The 24,164-nt window shown below is 52.2% G+C and overlaps 1 protein-coding gene across 3 annotated transcripts in view; it reads left to right on the top strand.

Annotated features, from left to right (window-relative positions):
• KCNT1 (potassium sodium-activated channel subfamily T member 1) overlaps nt 1-16,668 on the top strand; it is a 57,138-nt gene extending 40,470 nt beyond the window's left edge. The window contains exons 8-30 of one of the 3 annotated variants that reach the window (XM_065648453.1): nt 358-441; nt 915-1,009; nt 1,735-1,915; nt 2,011-2,175; nt 3,027-3,163; nt 3,373-3,436; nt 3,778-3,886; nt 3,972-4,080; nt 4,391-4,540; nt 4,696-4,934; nt 6,122-6,338; nt 7,270-7,375; nt 7,457-7,629; nt 7,803-7,874; nt 8,329-8,463; nt 8,716-8,827; nt 9,492-9,593; nt 9,700-9,783; nt 10,142-10,270; nt 10,615-10,635; nt 11,507-11,810; nt 16,138-16,222; nt 16,548-16,668. In XM_065648453.1, coding sequence (XP_065504525.1) covers nt 358-441; nt 915-1,009; nt 1,735-1,915; nt 2,011-2,175; nt 3,027-3,163; nt 3,373-3,436; nt 3,778-3,886; nt 3,972-4,080; nt 4,391-4,540; nt 4,696-4,934; nt 6,122-6,338; nt 7,270-7,375; nt 7,457-7,629; nt 7,803-7,874; nt 8,329-8,463; nt 8,716-8,827; nt 9,492-9,593; nt 9,700-9,783; nt 10,142-10,270; nt 10,615-10,635; nt 11,507-11,810; nt 16,138-16,222; nt 16,548-16,668 — 2,994 coding nt within the window. The remainder of the gene's footprint in view (nt 1-357; nt 442-914; nt 1,010-1,734; nt 1,916-2,010; nt 2,176-3,026; nt 3,164-3,372; nt 3,437-3,777; nt 3,887-3,971; nt 4,081-4,390; nt 4,541-4,695; nt 4,935-6,121; nt 6,339-7,269; nt 7,376-7,456; nt 7,630-7,802; nt 7,875-8,328; nt 8,464-8,715; nt 8,828-9,491; nt 9,594-9,699; nt 9,784-10,141; nt 10,271-10,614; nt 10,636-11,506; nt 11,811-16,137; nt 16,223-16,547) is intronic. The other 2 variants (XM_065648454.1, XM_065648455.1) reach the window with 2 other exon arrangements.
• The last annotated feature ends 7,496 nt before the right edge of the window (nt 16,669-24,164 follow it).

Raw genomic sequence — 24,164 nt, 5'->3', positions numbered from 1 at the left:
GAGTGTTTCCCACTGGCATTTTTCTAGTGGCTTTAAGTTGAGTAAGTACTGTAGTTTTGGTGATAAAATAAAGAAAAATAGATATCTGGCCAAGTAATATTTAAAGCTGGCAGAAAATACTCGCTTCAATATTTTTCAATATAATGACTTTCTCTGGAGCATTGTCCCAAAAACCATCCTCCCATTTCAGCTGCTCCGCCGCAGCTGGGCAATCGGGGCAGCATTTGGTGGCAGCGTCTGCAGAGGCCGGTGCTTAGTCTGGAGATGGACCCTTCCTGACGGGGCTCACATTGGCTGTCTATAGCTTTTTCTGATAGGGAACATGGCTTTTTCTGTGAGTAACTCTTCCTTTCGTAGATATTCTGGCCTCCTTTGCGGAATTTGTTCATCCCTGTGTTTCTCAACTGCTGGCTCGCCAAGTACGCGCTGGAGAACATGATTGTGAGTGACCGGACACGTCCCAGCCCGCTCGCCCCGAGTCCCTATGCCCTGGGGATGCCGGGGGGGCCCTTGCATGCCACCGGCTCCCGGGCAGGGTTTTGATGCCGGGATGGGTGGGAGGTGAGGCTCTGCCAGCTGGTGATGCTGGGGCCTGAGCAGGAGCCCTTCGGTGTCTGAGCCACGTTGACTCCGTTGGCTGCGTATGGACAGGGACAGACTCCGGCTGTCCCCAGGATGCAGGATTTCAGCAGGACGAGATATTCCAGCCGTTCCCACGTGCCCGCTCGGGCTGTCTCTCCCGGCAGCAGAGCCCAGACCTGCTCACAGCAACGCACGGCCCTTTTCCAGGGCCAAATTCTGGCCTGACCTCCATCTGGGGGGCATTGCTGGACCCAGCAGGGCAGCAGCTGGTTTGTGGAGGGGACGTTACCCTCAGCCTCCCCGAGCTGCTGAGTCCTCTCCTCTCTTCCCAGAACGACCTGCACCGAGCCATACAGAGGACCCAGTCTGCGATGTTCAATCAGGTGCTCATTCTGATCTGCACCCTCCTGTGTCTCCTTTTCACAGGGTGAGTGTTGCTCTTCGATTCACTAAACCACCTTCTTCACCCAGGGAGCTGAGCTCATTTGAGTAATAAGCCACTGGAGCTCCTGCTAATTAACTGAGCCTTTACTCTGCATATTGCCAACAACAAGGGCATTGCTTTATAAAGGAGTCAGTTCTCACCACTGGGTACTTAGCTTCAAATTAGGCTTCTTGAATTTTCCTCTGGCTCCCTTGGTCTGGGCTTGAAGAATATGATACCAGTTAAGTTGCTGAACGGAGAGGAAATGAAGCTTTTAGGCTCATGAGTCTTTGGCAATAAAGACGATCCTCTAATGTGAATGACTAATGCAATTTGGGAACTCATCAGTGCTCACAAATTTCTTGGCGGATGCATCAGGGCTACAATTCGGGTCCAGGACGACTCAGGTGACACTTGTTTTTAGCAAGAGATGACTTTGAAACAAGCTGTCCGTGGCGCGATCTTATCATGACCCGGGACATAGGCTTCCCCAGGCTGCTTTGGTGAGCAACCACATCAAACCGACTCCCTCCTCTGTAAGCATCATTAACTGAATCGTTTCTGTTGGTGACACAAACCCACTGCCGATGCTGACAGTGTGTTACAGGCAAATGGATGTGGGTGTAAGTCACCTTCTCGGGTTCACACTGACCGCAGCAGGAGCTGTGGGCACTGCCTGTGCCCCGGACAGGGAAGTGCTCACTGTGATTTGTGCTTTCTCCCCTCAGGACCTGTGGCATCCAGCATTTAGAAAGAGCAGGTGAGAAGCTCTCCCTCTTCAAGTCCTTCTATTTCTGCATCGTCACCTTTTCCACTGTGGGCTACGGAGATGTGACACCAAAGATCTGGCCTTCCCAGCTCCTCGTCGTGATAATGATTTGTGTTGCTCTGGTTGTGCTGCCGCTCCAGGTGAGACCCACGTGGCCGAGGATGGAGAGGGACGCAGAGCCTGCAGCCAGGCAGCCCCACCGATGGGGACGTCAGCTCTCTGCCTTCGTTTGCAGTTCGAGGAGCTCGTCTACCTGTGGATGGAGCGGCAGAAGTCGGGAGGAAATTACAGCCGTCACCGTGCCCAGACGGAGAAACACGTCGTCCTTTGTGTCAGCTCCCTCAAGATTGATCTCCTCATGGACTTCCTCAACGAGTTTTACGCCCACCCGCGCCTGCAGGTGAGGACAAGGCGTGTTCTCACGTGCTTGGTGAATACTTGTCCTTCCTGGGCACAGCTGGGTTGCTGCTGGCGGTGAGTGTCCTGCCCAGATGCGGTGGCTGTAGCAAAGAATAAGGTAAAACCGTCCAGCCCAGCACTGGAAGTCGCGTGCTCCAGTGGCCAAGGAGAGGTGACAAGTGGTACCCTGCGGTCACCTCGCTTTGCCATCCCAGTGGTGGGACTCTCTGTGCCTGACCCACCCCGCAGGCCTGTTACAGCCCTGGGTAAGCACATGGAGGGGAACCAGGGGGACTTTTCTAGATTTGAGGGCGTCTTTACTGAATGAAGACTCTCAGACAGAAACGGAACGTGTAATTGCTGAACCTCAGTGGGATTTACCCAGCTCTAGCTGGAGTGTCTCCACATAATAAGCGATCTTCTCACAAATGACTGTGCCATTCCATCTCCCCGAGACGAGAGCATCACAGATGTGTTTCAGATTTCTGTTTCATTCCAGCACTCACATACGCTTCATTACTGTCACCCAGCCTTGACTCCATACATTTAAACTTTAAAATCCTGCAAGAGGCTCCACTTTGCTGTGGGTGTGCCGCTCTTTCCTCGCTCCACGGTCAAATGTACCTACACTGGCTTTATTGTGCAGAACAGGGTGGAGAAGATGCTGGTGTGTTTTCCAACACCCTTGCAAGACCCTGTGGCAGAGGCACGGAGCATTACACAGCAGAAGCAAATATCAAAAGCCCCAAAAGAGCTGTTTGATCAGGCAGCAAAACCCTGTGTCTCAGCTCGCTGTGGCCAGCATGAGCGGGACCACCAGCCTCCCGACCCACGCCAGCCCCTCTCTTGCAGGATTACTACGTGGTGATACTTTGCCCAACAGAGATGGACATCCAGGTGCGGCGTGTCCTGCAGATCCCTCTGTGGTCGCAGCGAGTGATTTACCTCCAGGGCTCAGCGCTGAAGGACCAGGATCTCATGAGAGCCAAGTGAGCAGAAGGACACGCTGCACATCCCCGGCAAGGCCGGTCCTGCCGCGCCGCACAGGAGGGTCCCCAGTAATGTCAGCCCGGACGCGCGGGGATGGGCGACCCTTCGCGGGGGTCTCGGAGGGGGCTGGCAGCGTCTTGGTACGGGCAGATGTTCGGCAGCTTTGCTGGCCCATGGAATTAATGGGTTTGCCGCTCTCTGTTTGCAGGATGGACAATGGAGAAGCTTGCTTCATTCTCAGCAGCCGAAATGAGGTGGACCGCACTGCGGCGGTAAGCCAGGCCTGGGGGATGGCACGGGCGGAAATTATTCCTGTGTCGGGCTGGAAGGGACCAGAGTGATGACTGTACGTCACCTCTGCACAGCACGGGAGGGCACCGGGAGGCACTTGGGTGAGAGCGTGGGGTTCGAGTGCTGAGCTCTATTCCCGGACACCCACATAGGTGTTTGAGGGAGCAGGGCGGCCCGTTATCTCTCGTTAGTAGTGGGTGTTGGAGGACTCCTTGCCGTACGTCTTCGCAGTGGCCGGGCACTTTGCAGTTCATCTCGAGCATCAAAGCATTGGGGAGAATAAAGCATCAGACACGCAGCTCTTGCTCTTCTTCTTGGCCAGGACCACCAGACCATCCTGAGAGCCTGGGCCGTGAAAGATTTTGCTCCCAACTGTCCTCTCTACGTTCAGATTTTAAAGCCTGAGAACAAGTTTCACGTCAAGTTTGCCGGTGAGTCCGAGGGGCTGTGCGGCGTTTCCCAACGAGGAGCCCATCTGTCCCTGTCCCTGCCGTGACGGTCCCCTCTGCCCTTCAGATCACGTCGTCTGCGAAGAGGAGTGCAAATACGCCATGCTGGCCCTGAACTGCGTCTGCCCCGCCACCTCCACGCTCATCACGCTGCTGGTGCACACCTCTCGCGGCCAGTGAGTGCTGCCCGGCCCTGTCCCTGCCTGGCCCAGCCTGAGTGTGGACGGACGGCAGAACTGGGGGCTCTGGGCCCAGGGGGCTCGGTTGGGTCTGGGGGAGCACATCAGGACCTGGGACCCCCAGCTGGGTCAGGAGCAAAAGCCAATATTGTAGGTGAACACACCAGTGCAGATGGACTGGCCAACACCACCTTTCCAGAAACTAGGAGTAAAAATATCTTATTTTTAGTGGCATTATCCCGATAACTGGGAGGGGTCCATCCTGGCACTGGGGCTCCATCCCGACACGCCGTTGCTGTTGTTGCAGGGAGGGTCAGGAGTCCCCGGAGCAGTGGCAGCGGATGTACGGGCGCTGCTCGGGCAATGAGGTCTATCACATCCGCATGGGTGACAGCAAGTTCTTCATGGAGTACGAGGGGAAGAGCTTCACCTACGCCGCCTTCCACGCGCACAAGAAGTGAGGGCAGGGGGAGACGGGCAGGGGTGGGCAGGACACATCTGCCAGTGTGTGTCCCTGGGGCTGGAGGGTGCTGCCAGGTCCTTCGTGCAGGGACAAAGCCCCGAAGGGGCTGTTCTCCAGCTGTGAGTGCCCACGTCGTGCTCCCCATGCAGGTACGGCGTCTGCCTGATCGGCATCCGGAGGGAGGAGAACAAGAGCATCCTGCTGAACCCCGGCCCGCGGCACATCATGGCAGCGTCCGACACCTGCTTCTACATCAACATCACCAAGGAGGAGAACTCTGCCTTCATCTTCAAGCAGGAGGAGAAGCAGAAGAAAAAGGGCTTTGCGGGGAGAGGCACCTACGATGGCCCGTCCCGCCTGCCGGTGCACAGCATCATCGCCAGCATGGGTGAGTCGGGGGGCTCAGCAGGCAGGGGGACAGCGGGGGGCCCCAGGGAGGCGGCAGGATCCTGCACACACTGCTCCATCTCCTTCTACAGATTTGGTTTTGTTTCCTTTCCCTGGTTTGGTTTTATTTTGCAAACTCCTTGCCATGCCCCCTACCTGCGTTTTGCTGAAGCCACTGAAAATCCCTTTCCAAGCCCTGTCCCGGTCACCTCACTAGTAAATACACACTGGTCCTTGCACCCTGGGTGCCCTCAGCAAGCTCAAATGTCATTATTAAAGCTCGTGATGTCCATTAGCTTCAACAGTATTTGCATAAGTCCCTCAAGCCCTGGCTGGAAGAATAAATGCCATTGGCTGCACCCTAAATCATGTTTATTATTCACAACCCAACAAAGAGCATAGTTTGCTCTGCAGCGAGTGGTGCATTTTTGCAAACAAAAAAATACCATGAGTCATTACTTCCAACTTCTATCTGGGGAGAGCGAGTTTCGGGGATGCTGTGCCATATGAGCAAATTATATTTCAGGCAAATAATTTATGCGTTTGTACTCATGAGCAGCAATTTGCATAGATTATCCCCCAGCAAGCACAAAGCATTTTGCTGAACAGCACTTGTCAGTGTTCTTGTAACATGGCTCGTTCACAGAGGGACCTTTGGCAAAGAGTAACAGGAGGGAGAGAAATCCCATGAGTGCCAGCGGTGCCCGGCGAGCCCAGCGCCTGGGCTTTGCTTGGCTGGAGGAAACCCTCAGGATCATCGAGTCCAACCGTAACCCACCCCAGCCCTAACCCATGTCCCTGAGAACCTCATCTCTGTCTGTCCAACCCCTCCAGGGACGGTGACTCCAGCACTGCCCTGGGCAGCCTGTTCCAATGCCCCACAGCCCTTTGGGGAAGAAATTGTTCCCCAGATCCAACCTCAACCTCCCCTGGCGCAACTTGAGGCCGTTTCCTCTGGTCCTGGCGCTTGTTCCTGGGGAGCAGAGCCTGACCCCCCCTGGCTCCAAGCTCCTTTCAGGCAGTTCAGAGATCAGAAGGTCTCCCCTCAGCTCCTGTTCTCCAGCTGGACCCCCAGCTCCCTCAGCCGCTCCCATCGCACTTGTAACACGTGATGCTTTTCTGTGGTGCTTTGCAGCTCCCTTCACCTCCTTATAGCATGTTTGCCGTGCTTCCCCCCGCCGTGTCTAGGTACAGTGGCCATGGACCTGCAGAACACGGAGTGCCGCCCGGCCAACAGCAGCAAGCTGGCGCTGCCGGCGGAGAATGGCTCGGGCAACCGGCGGCCCAGCATCGCGCCCGTCCTCGAGCTGGCCGACACCTCGTCCCTGCTGCCCTGCGACCTGCTCAGCGACCAGTCAGAGGACGAGATGACGCAGTCGGATGAAGAGGGGTCGGCGGTTGTGGAGTGAGTCGCCCAGCTTTGGTTGAGCCATCCCGCGTTTCGGGGAGATGGGGACCGCTGCACGTGGCGGGTGTTCTGTGGTGCTGGAGGGGTGCTCCGGCTGAGCCCCTCTCGGCTTTTTCTGAGCACAGCAACATCTGTAACATGGGCAATCACTGCCTGGCCATCAGCCTTTCTTGCGGTTTTGGAGAAATCTCCTCTGGGCATCAGCAAAGTCGCACTGAGCCAGACACCGCAGGGTTGTTCCATCCATCCTCTCGCTTCCCTTCACTCACCAACATGAACAGGATCCTCTTCTCCATTGCACACATATAAAAAGTGCAAAATAAATGTTTACTCCAGCTGTAAAGCTGTTAGTTTACGACAGCCAGATAAGCACGTGCTTTACTGGTTACCTGTTTGGATGGTGTCAGTGATGTGAGAGGCTCACCCAGCATCTGCAGGCTCACAGCTTGGCTTTTGATTCGTGCCCACTTGTAGCTGCTCTTTAAATGAAAATTCCTGCTGCTGGTTCCATCAAAAATACAAATGGTGATTTAAAAAGAAAAAAATCTGTTCACCAAAACAAGCTTTAAAAATGGACCGTGAGTTTTTTTGCTTCTCTATGTGGCTCAGCATTGTCCCCCTCTCCTGGAACTGGCTGCCCTGTCTTCCTTCAGCTGTGCCCAATGGTCCTGGCTGCTGCTTTCTCCACCCATGCAGGGACTGCTGCATATTTACAACCTCATGATCTTTTGCATAGCAAGAGAGATTCCTAAATATGTGTATTTTGTGAAATTTCCAGCTGCTGTGGGAGAGTTTTGCAAAGCATTTGCCAGTGATGTGTGTGAGCCCTGGGTCTGCTGCTTTTAAATGTTTTTCGCAGCGTCTGAGCATTGTACATGTGGAAAACTCTCCCCGTATCCTCACTGCGGGATTTTTCTCTCTGCCGTAGGTACGTGAAGGGCTACCCCCCGAACTCACCCTACATCGGGAGCTCCCCAACCCTGTGCCACCTTTTACCTGAGAAAGCCCCTTTCTGCTGCCTGCGGCTGGACAAGGTAGGATGGGGATGCAGCGGGACGGCGGGTGGGCAGCTGAGAGCCACGTTCTGAGTCCCCGCAACACCTTCCACCGCATAGGGCTGCAAGCACAACAGCTTCGAAGATGCCAAAGCCTACGGGTTTAAGAACAAACTGATTATTGTTTCGGCGGAGACGGCTGGCAACGGGCTGTATAACTTCATTGTCCCCCTCCGCGCGTACTATCGGTCCCGCAAAGAGTTGAACCCCATCGTGTTGCTGCTGGACAACAAGCAAGTACTTTTCTGCAGATGTTTCCCACTGCCATGAGCCCTCCCCTGGGTTTTCATGGGCATCTCGCGCTGTGGGGGAATGGCTGTGCCACTGTTGGGTGCTGGGCCCAGCGACTCCTGTGCGGGTTTTGTGTCTTGCTGAACCACTTTGCTCTCTGTTGTTCTTCCTCCAGACCTGAGCACCACTTTCTGGAAGCCATCTGTTGCTTCCCCATGGTTTACTACATGGAGGGCACGATCGACAAGTAGGTGTTTCTGCGTGTGGCTGTTGTTACTTGCAGTAATCCTTAGATGTGTTGCATTTCATAGAATGATTTTGGTTGGAAGAGACCCTCACAATCATCAAGCCCAACCGTTAACCCACCCCTGGCACTAACCCATGTCCCTAAGAACCTTGTTTATACTTTTGTTCAACCCCTCCAGGGATGGTGACTCCACCACTGCCCTGGGCAGCCTGTTCCAATTGACCCCAGCCCAGACTTTTGGGCCATCTCGTGGGAAGCCCCAGGGTTGGTACCGTAGAGCTGAGCCCATCCGTGGCTTCTTGGGTTGTCAGACCCCCCCGGTAGATGGGAGCAGGTGAAGAGCTGGTGGTTGGGAGCATCTGGGCTTGCCATAGCCCTGGGCATTGCAGCGTGCTGCTTCCCTGTGTCGTTTGCAAGGGCTGACTCTGCGCTCTTCTCTTTGGGAACTGCCCAGCCTGGACAGCTTGCTGCAGTGCGGCATCATCTATGCCGACAACCTGGTGGTTGTGGACAAGGAGAGCACGATGAGTGCTGAGGAGGACTACATGGCGGATGCAAAGACGATCGTCAACGTCCAGACCATGTTCAGGTGAGGGGTGACAACTGCCCCAGCTCTGTCACAGCCCCCTACCTGTGCTGGGAAGGGTGCAGGTGACTGGGGTGGTGGCCACGGGCAATGGGACACATCTGTTGTTGGGCTCGCTCTAGGAAACAGCATCTAATTGGCTATTTCTGACCTCAGCCAGGCAAAGGGATGGGTTTGGTCTTCCTTGGGTTTAACTGCAGGGACTGCTGTCACTTCCGAGGGAGCTGCAGAACAACAGGTCTCTTTCCATTGCAGGCTCTTCCCCAGCCTCAGCATCATCACCGAGCTGACCCACCCCTCCAACATGAGGTTCATGCAGTTCAGAGCAAAGGACAGTTATTCTCTTGCCCTTTCCAAGCTAGAAAAGGTAAGAGAAGGTCTTCTCCTCCCACAGGGCCTGGGAAGTCAATGCTGAGAGTGACCACATTTTTGCTCCTCAAGGTTCTATGCTCTTCTGCATGTTTTAGCTAGCATAGTGTGCATCTCCCTGAGATAATTTGCAGCAAACAAAGAAGTGGACAGTTGAGCTATGGACTAGCTGCCTCCTCCTCTGTATTTATGTGTTTATTCAGTGGTTGGAGTTTGTGCTGCTTTGCCTCCTGCTGTGCTGGCCACACTGGGCCTCTGAATCAGGTTTTTGTGCTGTGATTGCAGTAAAAGGGGCAGAGGGGTCACTGTGCTGAGACAGATCTTCTGACAGGGAGAAAATACCCCTGAACCAGACACCGGGGCATGTGACAGGGTCACATCCAGCCCATGTCAAAAAAAGCCCAACCCTGTGTCACACATTTCCATGAAGAAAAACCCTCTGTCACCCAGTGTAAGGGTGCTGCCCTGGTTCCCTCCTGGCACACTCACCACAATCACCATGCTGGTGTCCTCCCATTTTCATGAGACTTCCAGTTTCTGTGCAACCCGTGCGCGGGGGCATCTGTGTGGTTTTGCTTTGCTAAATGCCCTGGAAGGCTGTGAACAAGCCCCTGCTAACAGGATTTGCCCATGAGTGCTCACGTCTTCTTTTCCTTTTGCAGAAAGAGCGAGAGAACGGCTCCAACCTGGCCTTCATGTTCCGCCTGCCCTTTGCGGCCGGGAGGGTCTTCAGCATCAGCATGTTGGACACGCTGCTCTACCAGGTGAGAGCCTGACAGAGCTGGTGATGCTCCCCGGCCCCTCTGCATTTCCCAGTGAATAACCGAGCAAACTTTTTCTCCGGCTTCCTGCCCAAATGTCTCCCCCCAGTCGTTCGTGAAGGACTACATGATCACCATCACGCGGTTGCTGCTGGGTCTGGACACCACGCCGGGCTCTGGCTACCTCTGCGCGGTAGGTGCCAAGTCCCTCTGGGTTGAAACCATTGGGCCAAGTCATTGTGGATCTGGAGGCATCTATCACCCCATGCACCGGGGTGGAGGGTTCCCCTCTTCTGGGGAATCAGGAGGAGAAAACATCGGGCAGAATATGCCAGGTCATCGTTCCCCTGCATCATGTGTGGGGAGTCTCAGCGCTACCAAAAGCCCAAGAGCTACCAAGGACCAAAATCCCCCTTCTGAAGGCTGGGGTCAGAAATTGCCCCTGGTCTTTTTGGGGAGTCGAGCTCACTTTTGGGATTGACATGGATGAGCCCCAGGGTGCTCCTCAGCGGGCTCTGCAGGGCGGTTGATGTTTGTCCTCTGTTGCTCAGATGAAGATCACCGAGGACGACCTGTGGATCCGGACGTACGGCCGCCTCTTCCAGAAGCTCTGCTCCTCCAGCGCGGAGATTCCCATCGGGATTTACAGGACGGAGTCGCACATGTTCGCAACCTCCGAGGTAGGGGCTGCTGGTGGTTGCGGCTGAGCATCCCCCCCGCAGAGATGGGGGCTCCATAAGCCCCCTCAGCCCTAGGGGCAGCAGGGGTGGGGTGGGGAGGAGGAGCTCTGCCTTTGCTTCCTCGGTGGCCCTCCATCTGCGTTATGGTGAGTGTCCTGGCCTGGGATAACTGCCCGTCTCCTGGGGCAGCAGCCCAGCTGCGGGCAGGCGGGGGGTTTTCTGGGCACGTTTTCTGCAGTGCCGCGTGTCACCGAGTCCCTGGGGAGCGGGGGGGATGTGGCACAGCAGGGCTGGCCATTCGCTGGGCTGACACTTTATTTTTCCTTCCTTTTCCCCTGCTGCAGCCCCACGACATCAGAGCGCAGGTGAGTGCCGCTCGCATCCCGCTGCTCGGGCATCATCCCGGCTGTCACCGCTGCCCCTGCTTCCCCATCCCCAGGCTGGCCATGGGCAAGTGGCTGGGCTGGCTTGCTGAGCAGCTCCTGTGGCCACCAAGAGCCACCACGCGCCTTGTGCCAGCCGTCACCCCGGTGCCAGCATGGCACTGCCTGTCCCCACAGAAGGGCGATGCCGGCTGAGCCTTGTCAGCTTGGGAAGACAAGAGTCGTTAAGTGTAATTAACTGGGATAAGGAACAGAGAAATGAGCCAGGCTCTGTTTTAAATACCTTCAGTTTTCAGCTTTGTAGAAGGCAGCTAGAGGGAGCCGAAAGTTGTCATTTAATGCAATGCGATCCATCTCTTTCTTAGAGATACTTTAAACCACTTTATTAATAAATTCCTGCTTCCCCATGGGGATTGCTGTTTCGGGCATGCAGCAGCACGTCTGCTGTAAGGTGAAAGCGGGGACACAGGAGCACGGCTGCCCCTTGGACAGCCCAGGGATAAGCGTGTTAGAGATGTCAGGTGCCCATTAGACTCCACTTAAAATCATAGAATCATTTTGGTTGGAAAAGAGCCTCAAGGTCATCAAGTCCAACCGTTAACCCACCCCTGGCACTGCCCCATGTCCCTGAGAACCTCATCTCCGCGTCTGTTCAACCCCTCCAGGGATGGTGACTCCAGCACTGCCCTGGGCAGCCTGCTTATCCCAAATCTGCTGGCCAGGTAGTTTTAGCAGTAGAGATGGGGATCTGAGCAAGGATCCCATCCCACAGGAGAGATCCCACCCCACCAGAGATAGGACAGGCCCTTTTTGGCTCCCCCTGTGCCCCCTCCGTGACCTGCTGGGCTTCCAGTCACAGATCTCAATCAACGTGGAGGACTGCGAGGACACCAAGGACATCAAGGAGCACTGGGGCATCAAGACCAGCCACCACAGGAACTCCTGCTCCAGCGACCAGTCCGAGCACCCGCTGCTGCGGCGCAAGAGCATGCAGTGGGCCCGGCGCCTCAGCAGGAAGGGCAACAAGCACTCGGGCAAGACGGCCGAGTGGATCAGCCAGCAGCGCCTCAGCCTCTACCGCCGCTCCGAGCGGCAGGAGCTTTCCGAGCTCGTCAAGAACCGCATGAAGCACCTGGGCTTGCCCACCACCGGGTACGGTAAGTGCCGTTCGGTCGCGCTTCTCTGCGGTGGCGCATCCCGCTCGTGGGCTCCTCAGGTAACCCCCAAGCTGAGCCTAACCCCAAGCTGAGCCTAACCCCTCACCAAGCCTAACCCCGCAGGCACATTCCCCAGCTTGCTTGCGCTTCTGCAGACGCGGGTGTTCAGGGCTGGGGTCCCGCCACGCAGAGCCCCGTCGCCTACTGCCCCCCAGACAGCTGCAGGCAGCCCCCCCTGTTTCGGGGCTCTGGGCTGGGTCCAGGCAGGGCTTTGCAGTGCAGAGTAACTCAGTAACTCTCGCCCTTCTGCCTGCAGCTGGACCGAGTGCTGCCGCACAGCCTCAGGGTGCGACCCCCTCTTGCCCCCCGCTTTCTGGTTCAGGACACGCTGACTCCGAGTCAGTAAAACCCGTCTGCCCCAGAGCCCCCAGTGCGGCAGGAGAGCTGAAGCCCTGTCAGCTGGCGAAGACCCCTTTTGTTATAGGCTTTAATTCTTCATAAAATGCCTCCATGGAAAACATTTCGGTAGCCGCAGGGCTGAGTGGTTTGCTTCATTGTGTGTGAAACCGGTGTCTGGCTGGGGTGAGCCCGCAGGGTCCCTCCTGCAGCCACATTTCTTGTGAAGCTTCTCACCCGCCTGTCGGTGCTGGCGTCTGTGTCCCCCCCGGCCAATTCCCCACCCCTTGGTTATGACGAAGTCTTGTAGCCCACGGTTTCCTTGGTTTGTTTGGCTTGGGTTTTTTTTCCACTTTCTTTCTTTTTGAGCCATCCTGTGCTGCTGCCTGTTTGGTCCATCCTCGAAGAGCATCTGTCTGCCCCGCCGGCACTGTGCCCGAGCTGGGCTGGGGGCTGGTTTTGGGAGTCAGCGTGGGGATTCCTCCTCTCCCATGGTGGCTTCTCCCTCGCAGCCCTTCAGGCATGTGAAAGAGGAGGAGAAAATGTCAAGAAATGTAGCACAGGAGGGGGTTTGGAGCTGGAGGGGGAACGTGCTGGCTGTGGGCATCCCTGGGGAGGGAGGCAGGAGAGCGGCTTGTGGCAGGACAGAGGGGACACAGGGGACACCAGGCGAGGGCTTGGAGGGGTGCATCCCCCCCTTTTTTTCCTATAATACTAGTCCTAAAAACTTCTGCTGCTTTTTCTGGGGGACTTCCAGCTCCCTGCAGCTCTGTTGCAGGGGCTGGCACGTGGCTGATGGCATTCGCTGCCGTAAAAAAGCTGGTTTATGCAGCTCCAGGCGTGGGGAGCTGGGAAATGAGGTGCACCCGGAGCAAGAGCTGCCGCAGCTGAGGGAGCCCTGGGCTCGCGCCCCTGCCCGTGCAGGCAGAGGTGAAGGCGGGGACGGCTTCCCTGCCTGCACGGCCGCAGCTGAGCATCTCCAGGGACCACCCTGCATCCCAGCCCCGCTGCCTGGGTTGGCATGAGTTTGCAGCCTTCACCTGGCTGATCCTGCAAATTTTGGCTGGTGCAAACTAGGAGAGCTCCAGCCCCTGGGGTGCAGGACCCATCTCCTGTCGGGGCGGGAGGGTGATGCTGGGACCGGGGTGCTGGGCTCAGTGGGGGGACCAGTGGCACGGCTGCAGCCAGCTGTGCCCGGGACAGCGTGTTGTCACCATGTGTCACCATCAGTGTCTGGACACCCATGGCGTTTTGGAAGAACACGTTGCTCTGCCTTCTCCCCCTTTTCCTTTTTCTTTTGCTCATTTTATTGCTGCAGTGCAGGAGCTCGTCTCTGATATTTGCTGAATCATGGCTTGCTGACCTCTCTCTCTCTCTCTGTTTATGTCTGTGCCTTTCCCTGTATGTTCTGTAGAGGATGTAGCAAATTTAACAGCCAGTGATGTGATGAATCGGGTAAACCTGGGATATTTGCAAGGTAATTCCCTTTCCCTGGGAGTCCCGCGTGACTCATGGCGTGCAGCGTACAACAAGATCATGCCAGCTAAGCCCAATCCACACCCTTGCCGGTTTTCACCTCAGATACCCGAGCCTTTCAAGCACTAATTTGTTGGGTGGCGTTGGAAAATGAAAGACCGTCCTGTGACGATGGTGCAAACACAGGGCTTCATCAAGTCATGGAGATAAAAACTTGAGGGACCCTTTTCTAGCTGAGTTCTTACAAGGAAATCACAGCCCTGGGGTTAAAATAACCCACCTCCCTCTTTTCCTTTGCAAGTTGGTTTTGGTCTGTAAAGCCAGTGGCGGTTTGAGGAGGGGATTCATAGGGGGAGAAGCTGTTGACGGGTGATGCTGGAGCTCCTGCACCGGCCCCTTCGCCTCTCGGCTGCATGTGGGTCACCACAGCCTGGGGACAAGGCAGCGCTTGGGAAGCCATTGGCGATCCTTGGTTTGCGTTCCTGGACAACTCTTGAGCGTTAGCAGAGCCCGTTTGCTATCCGGGGAGGTGCTGGGCTTGGCACAAGGCAGCGGCCATGAGTGCCACGGGTGCTGCAGCTGCCCCGGGGCACCTCGTTGGTGTCCGCGGGAGCTGCAACGTTATTGCACCATTTACACCTTTACGCAGCGGTGTAGACTGCACGGGAAATGCCGTGGTTTTTTTTGCTGCAGCAGCCTAGAGATTAGCAGTAGTCCAACCTAGCTGTATTTTAGGCTTCACTAGCCCATGCTTAAGGTGAAAGGTTGGCATTTTCCCATGGACTACGGGAGCAGCAGCCCCCTCTGGGGCTCATGGAAGCCCCACACCCGCAGAGTGCATTGCTGGCTGGCCGGGGGTGCTGGGCTGAGCTCAGCCCCCGCTGGGATCGCCCCCTCCCACAGAAGCACTGGGGCCAAGTGAGGGGGGCCGGGCACCGTGGGTGCACCACGGGCACCTGGGACGCCCCTCGGGTCACCATCCGACGTGGTGGCATCGCTGCCGGGGGCTGCATGGGGGCAGGAGCTGGAGCTCAGCGCTGGCTCCCCTCGAAAAAAAAAATACTGCTGGAGGGTGCTTCTGGGCTGAGCCCGGCTGCGGTGCCACGGGGACGACGTGGCAATAGACTTGGTGGTTGAGCAGCACCTGGCTTGGCTGCCGGAGGGTCAGGAAAAGGAGATTCCATGGGGCAGAGAAGCTGCCCCGAGCCAGGGTCCTTCCCACCTCCCGTCATGGCAAACCCAGGCAGCTGCCGTGGCTTGAGCTGCTGTGGCTCGTGTCACGGCCGGAGAAAAGCCCCAATTCAGAGGTCTCACCCCAGCGCTGAGGATGAAGAGCAGCGTGGTGCTGTTCTGCTCAGCACCCATGGGTGCTGTTCTGGCAGAGGACTCGGCCTGTGTCCCACCACGTGGCAGGGCAGCCTTCGACCGGAGGATCCGCTCCGGATCGCGGCTGGGACAGGGGGACCCCAGGGCTGGGTGGGGGGAGCAGCAGGACAGGTTGTGGGGTGCAACCCCCACCCCGGAGCAAACAGCTGCTGTGCACCGATGCTGCTCAGAGAGGCCTTTCCGAGAGCCTGGAGATGTGTCCCAGTGACAAGCCTTGCAGCGAGCTGGTGTCCCCCCGCGCTCATCACGCTGCCCCTGCCGTCCGTCTGTCCATCCCCTCTCCATCCTGTCCATCCGCACCCGCTCACTCACTCTGTCAATGGTGTTATTTGTCGCAGCTTCCACCCCCTCCCCGGCTGCCCGCAGCCTCGCACCCCCATTCATTTCACCCATGATCTTGTTCTCAGCTATTTCGGAAAGTGCAGGGTCCCCCCCGCTCCTCGAGGCCACCTGTTCCCCCTGCACAGCACCCATGGGTGCAGCTTTCGGTGGCCCCGATCCCCACCGGGATGTCACCGTAGTTTAGAGCCGTCCCTGAATGGCATCGACAGCTCTGAAACTGCATGGAGGTGATTTCCCTTGGGCTGGCGAGAGACACGGTCGCTGAGCTAAGTCCCGTTGCTGGATGATGCTAAATGGAGTCATTCAGGAAGGGGAGAAGTGGGAAGAGCGTTTGAGCTGCCCGGGGGGGTTTGGCCACCCTGACCTGGTGCGTGGAGTCATTGTGCTGTACCTAACGTGGCAAGACTAACCTGTTCCCTTTTTTGCACTGAACCAAGGTAAGACACCTTTTTTTTTATTTTGGGTTGGGAGAGGGGATTTTGAAGAGTTACATCCGCGTGGTGGGGGAGCGGCTGGGGAGGCGCAGAGGGAGGTGGCAGCGATGCTCTCGGTGCTCTCCGGGCAGCAGCGCTCTTGTCCGTGGCCTCCCCAGGGAAGGGACCCGTTTGCCGTCCTTGGGGACAAGCCGTGACCCCTCGGAGCCCGGTGCTCGGGGACGCTGCAGCGGGGTGTCTGTCGGGGTGTCCGTCAGGGTGTCCCTCACCAACCCGTTCCCCTCCTGTCGCAGATGAGATGAACGACCACCAGAACACCTTGTCCTACGTCCTGATCAATCCCCCCCCGGACACACGGCTGGAGCTCAACGACATCGTGTGGGTGCTGATTTCTCATCATGACCTGAGGTTTTTTCCCTCCTTCCCAAGCCGTTCCCCCTCCTCATGTTCCCAAACCCCCTGGTTTTGCTGATCGCTGCTCCAACCAGCCATGCGGAGGTTTTTCCCTTGGCTTTTGCCACTGTGCAGCACCAGGAGAAATAACTCCTAATTACTTTACCAGCTGCCACAAGCAGCAGCTCCCAGCGTGGCGCCAAGGGGCATCCCCGCATGTCCCAGACCCTAATTTTGGATTTGTCCAGCTCCCTTCTGCTATGGGGGAACCAGAGGGGTCGCGGTAGCTTAACCAGACTCTGCCCTGCAGGTACCTGATCCGCTCGGACCCGCTGGCCCACGTGGCCAACGATGGCCACAGCCGCAAGAGCAGCTGCAGCAACAAGCTGGGCCCCTGCAACCCCGAAACGCGCGACGAGACCCAGTTGTGAGCAGCCCCCCTGCCCCGCGTCCCTGCTGGGGGCCAGGGAGCGGCGGTGGCGAAGAGGGTGGCCAGCCGGAGGGGAAGGCTGCTGCTGCGCGGGGGGGCCCGTCGCCCCAGGAAGGCGATGCCCAGCCTGGCTTTGCGCCGCAGAACGGGTGTCCGGACCCCCCCGGAGGGACGGGACAGCCGGACAGACTGACGGCCGGTGGTCGTACGTCCCCCGTGGCTTTTAACTTTTTCTATGAATACCGCAACTAGTGAGAAAGTCTTCGCTGGTGCTGGTGGGACGTGGCTGAGACCCAGATGCCAAATTGACCCTGTGTGAGCAGGACCGTGTTTAGTATTGTCCCCACGTGTTGCAAGTCGTTTGCGTTTGATGGGGCTTGTCCATACAAGAGCAAAACTGCACCGCAACCCTCCTCCTCCTCCTTCGGCAGGTACCCCCGGGGTACCGCGCTTCTGCTCTTCCACTCAACCCGTGTTCTTCATCCTCCGTCGGTTTTGGCGATGGGCAGCGGTGAGAAGAGCACTCGGAGCTGTGTCTGTGGGTTCAGACGGGATGGGGGGGGACAGGGCTGCACCATCTCCAGCATCTCCCAAACCAAACCCAGGTGCCCAAAGGCCGCGCTGTCCCTGCGGCAACGCCCCTTGTCACACGCGCTCCCACGTTCGTGTCCCTCGCGGGTTCTGCCTGGTCCCCCGCAGCTCCGTCCGTCCTCACGCAGCTTCACAAGGCGGCGAAACGCGGGGATGTGCAGAGCAGCGTTAAACCACCGCAGGCACCTGCCCCGGCCCCCCTGGAGACCTTTCTGTAGCAGAAACACAAAACGTGTTTTCCATCTATTTTTGCACACTCTACAACACTGATGTGTAAAGGTTTAAGTTGACTGTCAAGTGAATAAGCATGTTGTTAACTTTATATTCTTTCACATTCATGTGTTAAAACGCCAATGTGATATTTTTTTTTTAAATTTTTTATTTTTTACGAGGAGCCTGTAAAGCACAATGTCACCACGAAACCCCATCAGCCATCCCGCGCTCGCTGCCAGCTGAATGGTTTATTGCCATTAACATTCCCCACTCGTTCCCCATGACGCCCTGATAAAAGTTGTTTACAAAAAAAAAAAAAAAGGGCGGCAAACCCAACGTTGGAAGTTGCGGTTGTAAGCAGTGGGTGAGCCGCGCCGGGGCCGCGCCGGCCTGGGGAGACGGGCGGGAGAAACGGGCGTGGGAGCGAGGGTGCGGGGGGGTAGGACCGGACTGAGCCAACGGCACCTGGGGAGGCGTTGAGAACACACGTGCCTGCGTGGCTTCCTGCTTGGGTTGGGTTGGGTTGGGTTTTTTAGCTGTTGGGTTTTGTGGGTTTTTGTTTTTCCGGGGCGGGGCGGGGGGTGTGTGGTGTTTGTTTCTTTTTTTCTCGTTTCTTTTTTTCTTTTTTTTTCTTTTTTTTTCTTTTTTCTTTTTCCCATTTCTTTTTTCTCTTTTTTCTTTTTTTTTTCTTTTTCTTTCCTATTTTTTCTCTTCTTTCTTTTTTCTTTTTATCTTTCTTTTTTCTTTACTTTTTCTTTTTTTTCTTTTCTCTTTTCTCTGTTTTCTCTTTTGTTTTCTTTTTCTCTTTTCTTTTTTCTTACTTTTTTCTTTCTCCTTTTTTCTGTTTTCTTTTTTCATTCTTTTTCCCATTTCTTTTCTTTTTTATTTTTTCTTTTTCTTTCCTATTTTTTCTCTTCTTTCTTTTTATCTTTTTTCTTTACTCTTTTCTCTTTTTTCTTTTCTCTGTTTTCTCTTTTCTGTTTTCTCTTTTCTTCTTTCTCTTTTTTGTTCCTTTTTCCTCTTTTTTCTTTTTTAAATTTTTTAAATATTTTTTTTCTTTCTCTGCTGTGCGGCCATGAGGCCGACGTTGCACCCTGGGCTCAGACAGGTACTGCAGGTAAAAGCCACAACATCTGGTTGTGGGCACAAACACACGTGTCTCTGATACTTTTTGGGGGTTCTTTTGAGTGGTGGTTGTTGTGTGGTGGTGGTGTTTGGTTTTTTTTCCCTCCAATTAAATTTTTATCAATTTTGTTAAGGGAGATACATGTTTTATTTATTTCAGTTTGTAACAGCATGCCAAAAAGATCATTTGAAATAACTAAATTTTTTAAAAAAAATAATTTAAAAAAAAAGTTGTAAGCTAGAAAGTGAGCACAGTTGAAGCACAAAAAGCACACGCTGGGTCTGTGTTAATTTAAGGCCTCAAGGTGCTCGTGTAATTCCAGAAATGTCTCTTCAAATGTTAATACGTTTGTCTAGATTTCAGACAGATGATTTGCCAATTCCCACTGAGCGTTCAAGGGCAGATGGAACAAAGCACTAGGACAGGTTTTTAAAAAAAGGCGTCTGGGTGATGTGATTATCTGCACGTTTAACTACTCCAAATGTAAGAATTCTCAATATTTTTTTATTTCATTTGGCTTGGGTGATGAGTGATGTGGAATTCTTATTGACCCTTAACTCAAGGAGTTAATTAACGTAAGAGGAAACCCATATACCAAAAGAAATCTGGTCTATGTGTGGTTTGTGACACTACTAAAAAGAGAGAAAAAAAGAAAAGAACCAACCCTCAATGTTGCTGTATTTTGACAATGCTGCGGTTTGTTTAAAAGCATAAAGAGCTGTATTTAAATGGAAAGCTCTGTGTATAAACCCCGCGCGTTTTGCATACTTTCTACGGTGTACATTTCTACCAGACATTCTGACGGGATGTTGAAATAAATAGTGTAGATACCTGTGGGCAATGCAAGTCGAAGAACAAACGTTTAATTTTTCTAATTCTTTAGTCTCAGTTACGGTACTAATGTAAAAACAGAAGTATTTTATTTTTGTAACGGTCCTGGAAAAGTTGATGTATCAGGAAGGGGCATTTCTGCTTCTCCCGGGGCAGGAAAACGCAGCGATCGCGTCCAACTGCTGACAATAAACCGAGAAAAATCCCATTTTTCTGAAGGAAGCCCTTGTGCTCCAATGCAGATGCGCCAGGCCCTGGGGAACCAGAAACAAGGACGGCTGCGATATTTTTCAATTTACCAGAAACGGCTCCATCGCATGTTACGTGTCCACTAACGGCTCCATACGCTAAATATGCACTAAATCCATATATCGTGCATTGAAGTAAAACCGAATATTCAAACAAATGTTAGAGTATATTTATTCTATTCCCCGTTATACCCTTTTTTTACTTCAATCTCTACAGAGCACGGCGTTTTTCTTCCTGGGAAGGGTCAGCTGGCGCACGGATCTTCCTCAGCAGCCGATAAGCCCCGGCCCCTGTTTCGTGCCGCGTTCTGCAGCCACCGGAGATGGTTTTGTACAATTACTGTGAAGATGCTTCACATTTCTGTAAAGACAAATGAAAATAAAAGAGCTGCATGCAGCAACAGTCCAGCCTGCTGTCTTATGTTTTTTTTTTTTTTTCTGGAAGCAAATCTTTTATTTTAAAATCCACAGCAAGATGTGCCGAAGTCTTAAGATTTGGGAGGCCATGGGTCAAGTCATCTCCTCGACAGCTGGGACATGTGAAAACTTCTTTTTTAACCTCAGTTTTCAAAACTCCCTCTGCCTGACTGTGGAAAGGGGACTTTAGATATTCTGTTGTGTTACAGGAACAGTATGACTCCAACATTTTATTTAAATGTCATTTAATTAATTTATTTTATCCTTATTTTCTATGATTCAACACCTGTATTAAACTCTGTGGCTATTCAGCTGAACCTTTTTTCAGTGAAGTTAAGCCACAATTCAGTACATGTTCTTCTACCTCTAAATACTTCAAAATTTTTCACTAACTCTGTGGTTCACATCCACATCCCCCAGTTTCCACCAAGAGAACCCATTTCTAGAACATACTGCACACACAGATCAATTTTTGATTTTGAGATCAAATGCAAACAGCGAGCAACTAGAGATTTTTATTAGACATTAAGAAAATACTGTGAAAAAAATAGATTTATTTAAAATTATACAGAAGAACATAATATAACTTAACTAGTGAAGATAACGCTAAGATTAACAAACATGTGAGAAGTTTGGAAGCCATCAAGTCATTCTGCTATAAACCTGTCCAAGTGGAGGAGCAGAAAGCCACGTCCCTCTTAAAATTACTTTTTAATTATTCTTTAAACAAGACCAATCTATGCATAGAGAACAAATTCCTTCCAATTTTCCAGTCCAGCTGGATTATAAGCATTAGAAGCAGAAGAACAGCTGAAGGTCATTTCAACACCATCAATAACCGTCCCCACGGTGTGAAAACAGGATTTAACAGCAGAGCAGCCACACATAGCAGCTCAGCTTGAACAATTATTTCTAGTTACGTGGTTCGTCAGCTACAACACAAACCCCCCTGTTTCTTTTCTGACATCTCAATTTGCTGTCCCTGTCCCCAGGTGCCGTTTCTCGGTCGCTTTGTTGCCACCCAGCTGCAGGTTCTTCACGCGGTTGCACTTGCTCTGTGTCTTGCTCCACCTTCTGCAGCAACAGAAGCGGTAAAAGAAGGGGAAATAATTCTGAAAAATGAATCAAAATTCATTTAAAGCTTTGCCCCAGTTGAGGAAAAAAAAAATCAGCTTCTAGCACAGCAGATTTTTAGAAGACAAAAATCTAGTGCACTGGAAGATACATTGCAAAGAAAAAAATGGTATCGATGTGGCCAGGTAGCAAAAAGCACACCAAAACCATGAAGGGTTCTTTATTTTACTGTAAATTCAGTTTTTATAGCTATTTCCTGAAAGACATACATTCACAAGAAATAGATTTTTTTCTCCAGTAAGATTTCCATGTAATGCTATGGTAATTCTGGGAGTTTGTACGCTTCAAACCTTTCAAGTGGCTCATTTGAATTTTAACAAATGCTGTATATTAAATATTCAATCATCCTGCTGCACACAGCAGTTTAAGAAGCTTTCCCCAGAGTTTCCCTCCCCCAGTGTAATAAATATGTTATTTCTGAACCAGTTCAGAGGGAACTATCAGAAAACTATGACAATATTTCAGTACCAAGATGTAATTTGAAAGTAGATTTATCTTTAGCACAGACAAGCAAATAAATCCATCCTGCGGTTTTGCGACAGGAACGTGTCTGCAGCACAGCACGGAACAGGCGGGGGCATCAAATGTCCCAGCTCTTCTTGCTGCCGCAAAATGGCTTTGAAAAGCACTATACAAAGTACTAAACCTCCAGGGAACGTATCAAAGCGCGTGATGGATATTGGCCAACTCTGCAGAACGCTGGAGTTACCGTCCTCAAGTGTTTCATACACCCACCAAAAAATCCCCAGATTACTGACAAATAACCAACCATCACCCTAAGAGACCAAATCAAGATTAAACAGATCCCTACCTAAGGAAGTTTAAGTGGTAGGAATGGCATTTTTGATAAAATTTTGGTTTAGTTTTTTAAATTTAGAGTTTAACTTACCGCTTGGAACAGAAGAGCAAAAATACACTTTTCCATACGCACACTGGAATCTGGAGACCTTCAAAACCCATAAACCCCAAATAAGCCTAAACGTACCTGTGAACAGAAAGCTCAGAACCATAAGAGAAATATCTTGCTTATGTAATAGTTTTCTATTGATAAAGTACCCAAACAAAATTTCCAAAAAAACCTAAATGTTTTTTACTTACTACATGGTAACTGTCCCTTGTCTGAGTGATGATCTCAACAGCAAAATTTTAAATGCAATGTGGACAACAGACTTACATTCCATGATGTGAAATATCTTCCTGTAATTCTGGTATATTTGTCCTGACAATTTCCATGAGATAAAAGACTACAACAATGCATGTCATACCCTTTTTATCAAAAAATAAGTCAAGATCCACTGTTTTCTTCCCTTAGTTTCTGAAGCCTGTCAAGGATGCAGATTAAAGGCGGCTTTATATCGTGATCGCTCATAATTACCCATGGAGAATCTCGTAGGACGGGTCACATCAATGTTCCGTGGTTGCTGCAATGATGAATTAAAGCCAAAACCACTGCCAGACTCACCATCCACAGAAATTTTAAGTAAATCATAATATACATGTCACACCCAAAAAAACTGCAGCGGTAAGATGCAGTAAACTTTTTCTCCCGTTTTTCATTTTCATTCTTCATATATATAGTTGAAGCATAGGACATCTGATCAATGTGACGACAGGAATCCAATTTTTTTGGCTGTTATGTGTTGAAAGATGTATTTTAGACATCTAAAAAATACACTCAAGTCGACCACGTGAATATCTCAAACTGTCTGAAGAGTATTCTATAAAAGTTTTCACTTATCAGAAGCACACACAAACACCTCCCCACAAACCACAGATTTCCCCAGCTCTGCACACATAACACAGCAGGAAAATGGGTACAAAAATCAATCGCTCAAAAAAATCTTCTTTGCATGTCACTTTCTGGAGTGTCACTCATCTGAAGTCTCAGAATTGGGCTCCCGTTGGTGTCCCCATGGCAGAAATCACACCCTCTGCCACCCCCGTCACTCCAGAACCAGCCACCCGCATCTCAGCTGCTTCAAATTAATTACATTTAAAGCCCTAATTAACTGAAAGCACAGAACTCAACCATTCTCGCAGCCTAGCGTACAGTATGAACCGCACTAAGGTTTTCAAGATTAAGTGAGTATTTTCCAAACTCAGATTATTCTTGCTTCAGCTCTTACGCTGCCGCAGAGCGTGATGAAAATAAGACAAAGACACAACAGCTACAAATGCAAAAAACACATAGAAATACACAGACCGATGTATGAAAGTGTGAGAAAAATAAATGGCATTTAAAAGCACTTTAAAGATGTACATTCTTGTATTTAATTACGTGTAAGAAATTAGTAAGAAACTGAGAGCAGTCCAAGAGAGATCTACTGTCACACTGCTCTATACGGAGAGGGATTAATAATTCCCTGTCCCAGAGCGAGAACACTGCACTCTGTTCCCAGGAGCACGACCAACGGCTCACAGATTATTTCAGCTTAGGCACATCTTCAGAAAATTCAGTGGAAAAATACAAATAACTTGTTCTTAGACAGCTGTCACAGTTTATTCCCTTCCACGGCCAGCAGGAGAAGCTGACGCTGCAGCTAAAGCTCCTTCTCTCGTCCTGCCCCGGCCCCCTGGGTGCACAAGAACTTCTCTCAGCAGCTGGAATGTCGGGTTTTTTAAGCCAGTTCTGCTTGTGTTTACACGGCCAAGGGGGAACAACAAATCCTGGTGAAAATCAAACTAAACTAACAGCTAAAGCTGCAGGTTGCCACATGATTTCTATTTATCTGCAGGAGGCACCCAGACACATAACACAGCACCTACTGCCGAATGACCCACCAGCCCCATTCAAGGGTCTGACAGCTGGTGAAAGAAACCAAAGAGACTGTTCAATCACTTTCCAATTTTCTGAAAGCTTTTTGGTCAAATTCTTGCAGTCAGGGTCAGGAGAACTAAGCTCTTGCCATGTGGTTATTATAGCTACTTACAGGCGAA

Source organism: Caloenas nicobarica, chromosome 19 (assembly GCF_036013445.1).
Source record: "Caloenas nicobarica isolate bCalNic1 chromosome 19, bCalNic1.hap1, whole genome shotgun sequence".
Classification (NCBI taxonomy): Eukaryota; Metazoa; Chordata; class Aves; order Columbiformes; family Columbidae; genus Caloenas; species Caloenas nicobarica.
This window is presented reverse-complemented; position numbering and strand designations above follow the sequence as displayed.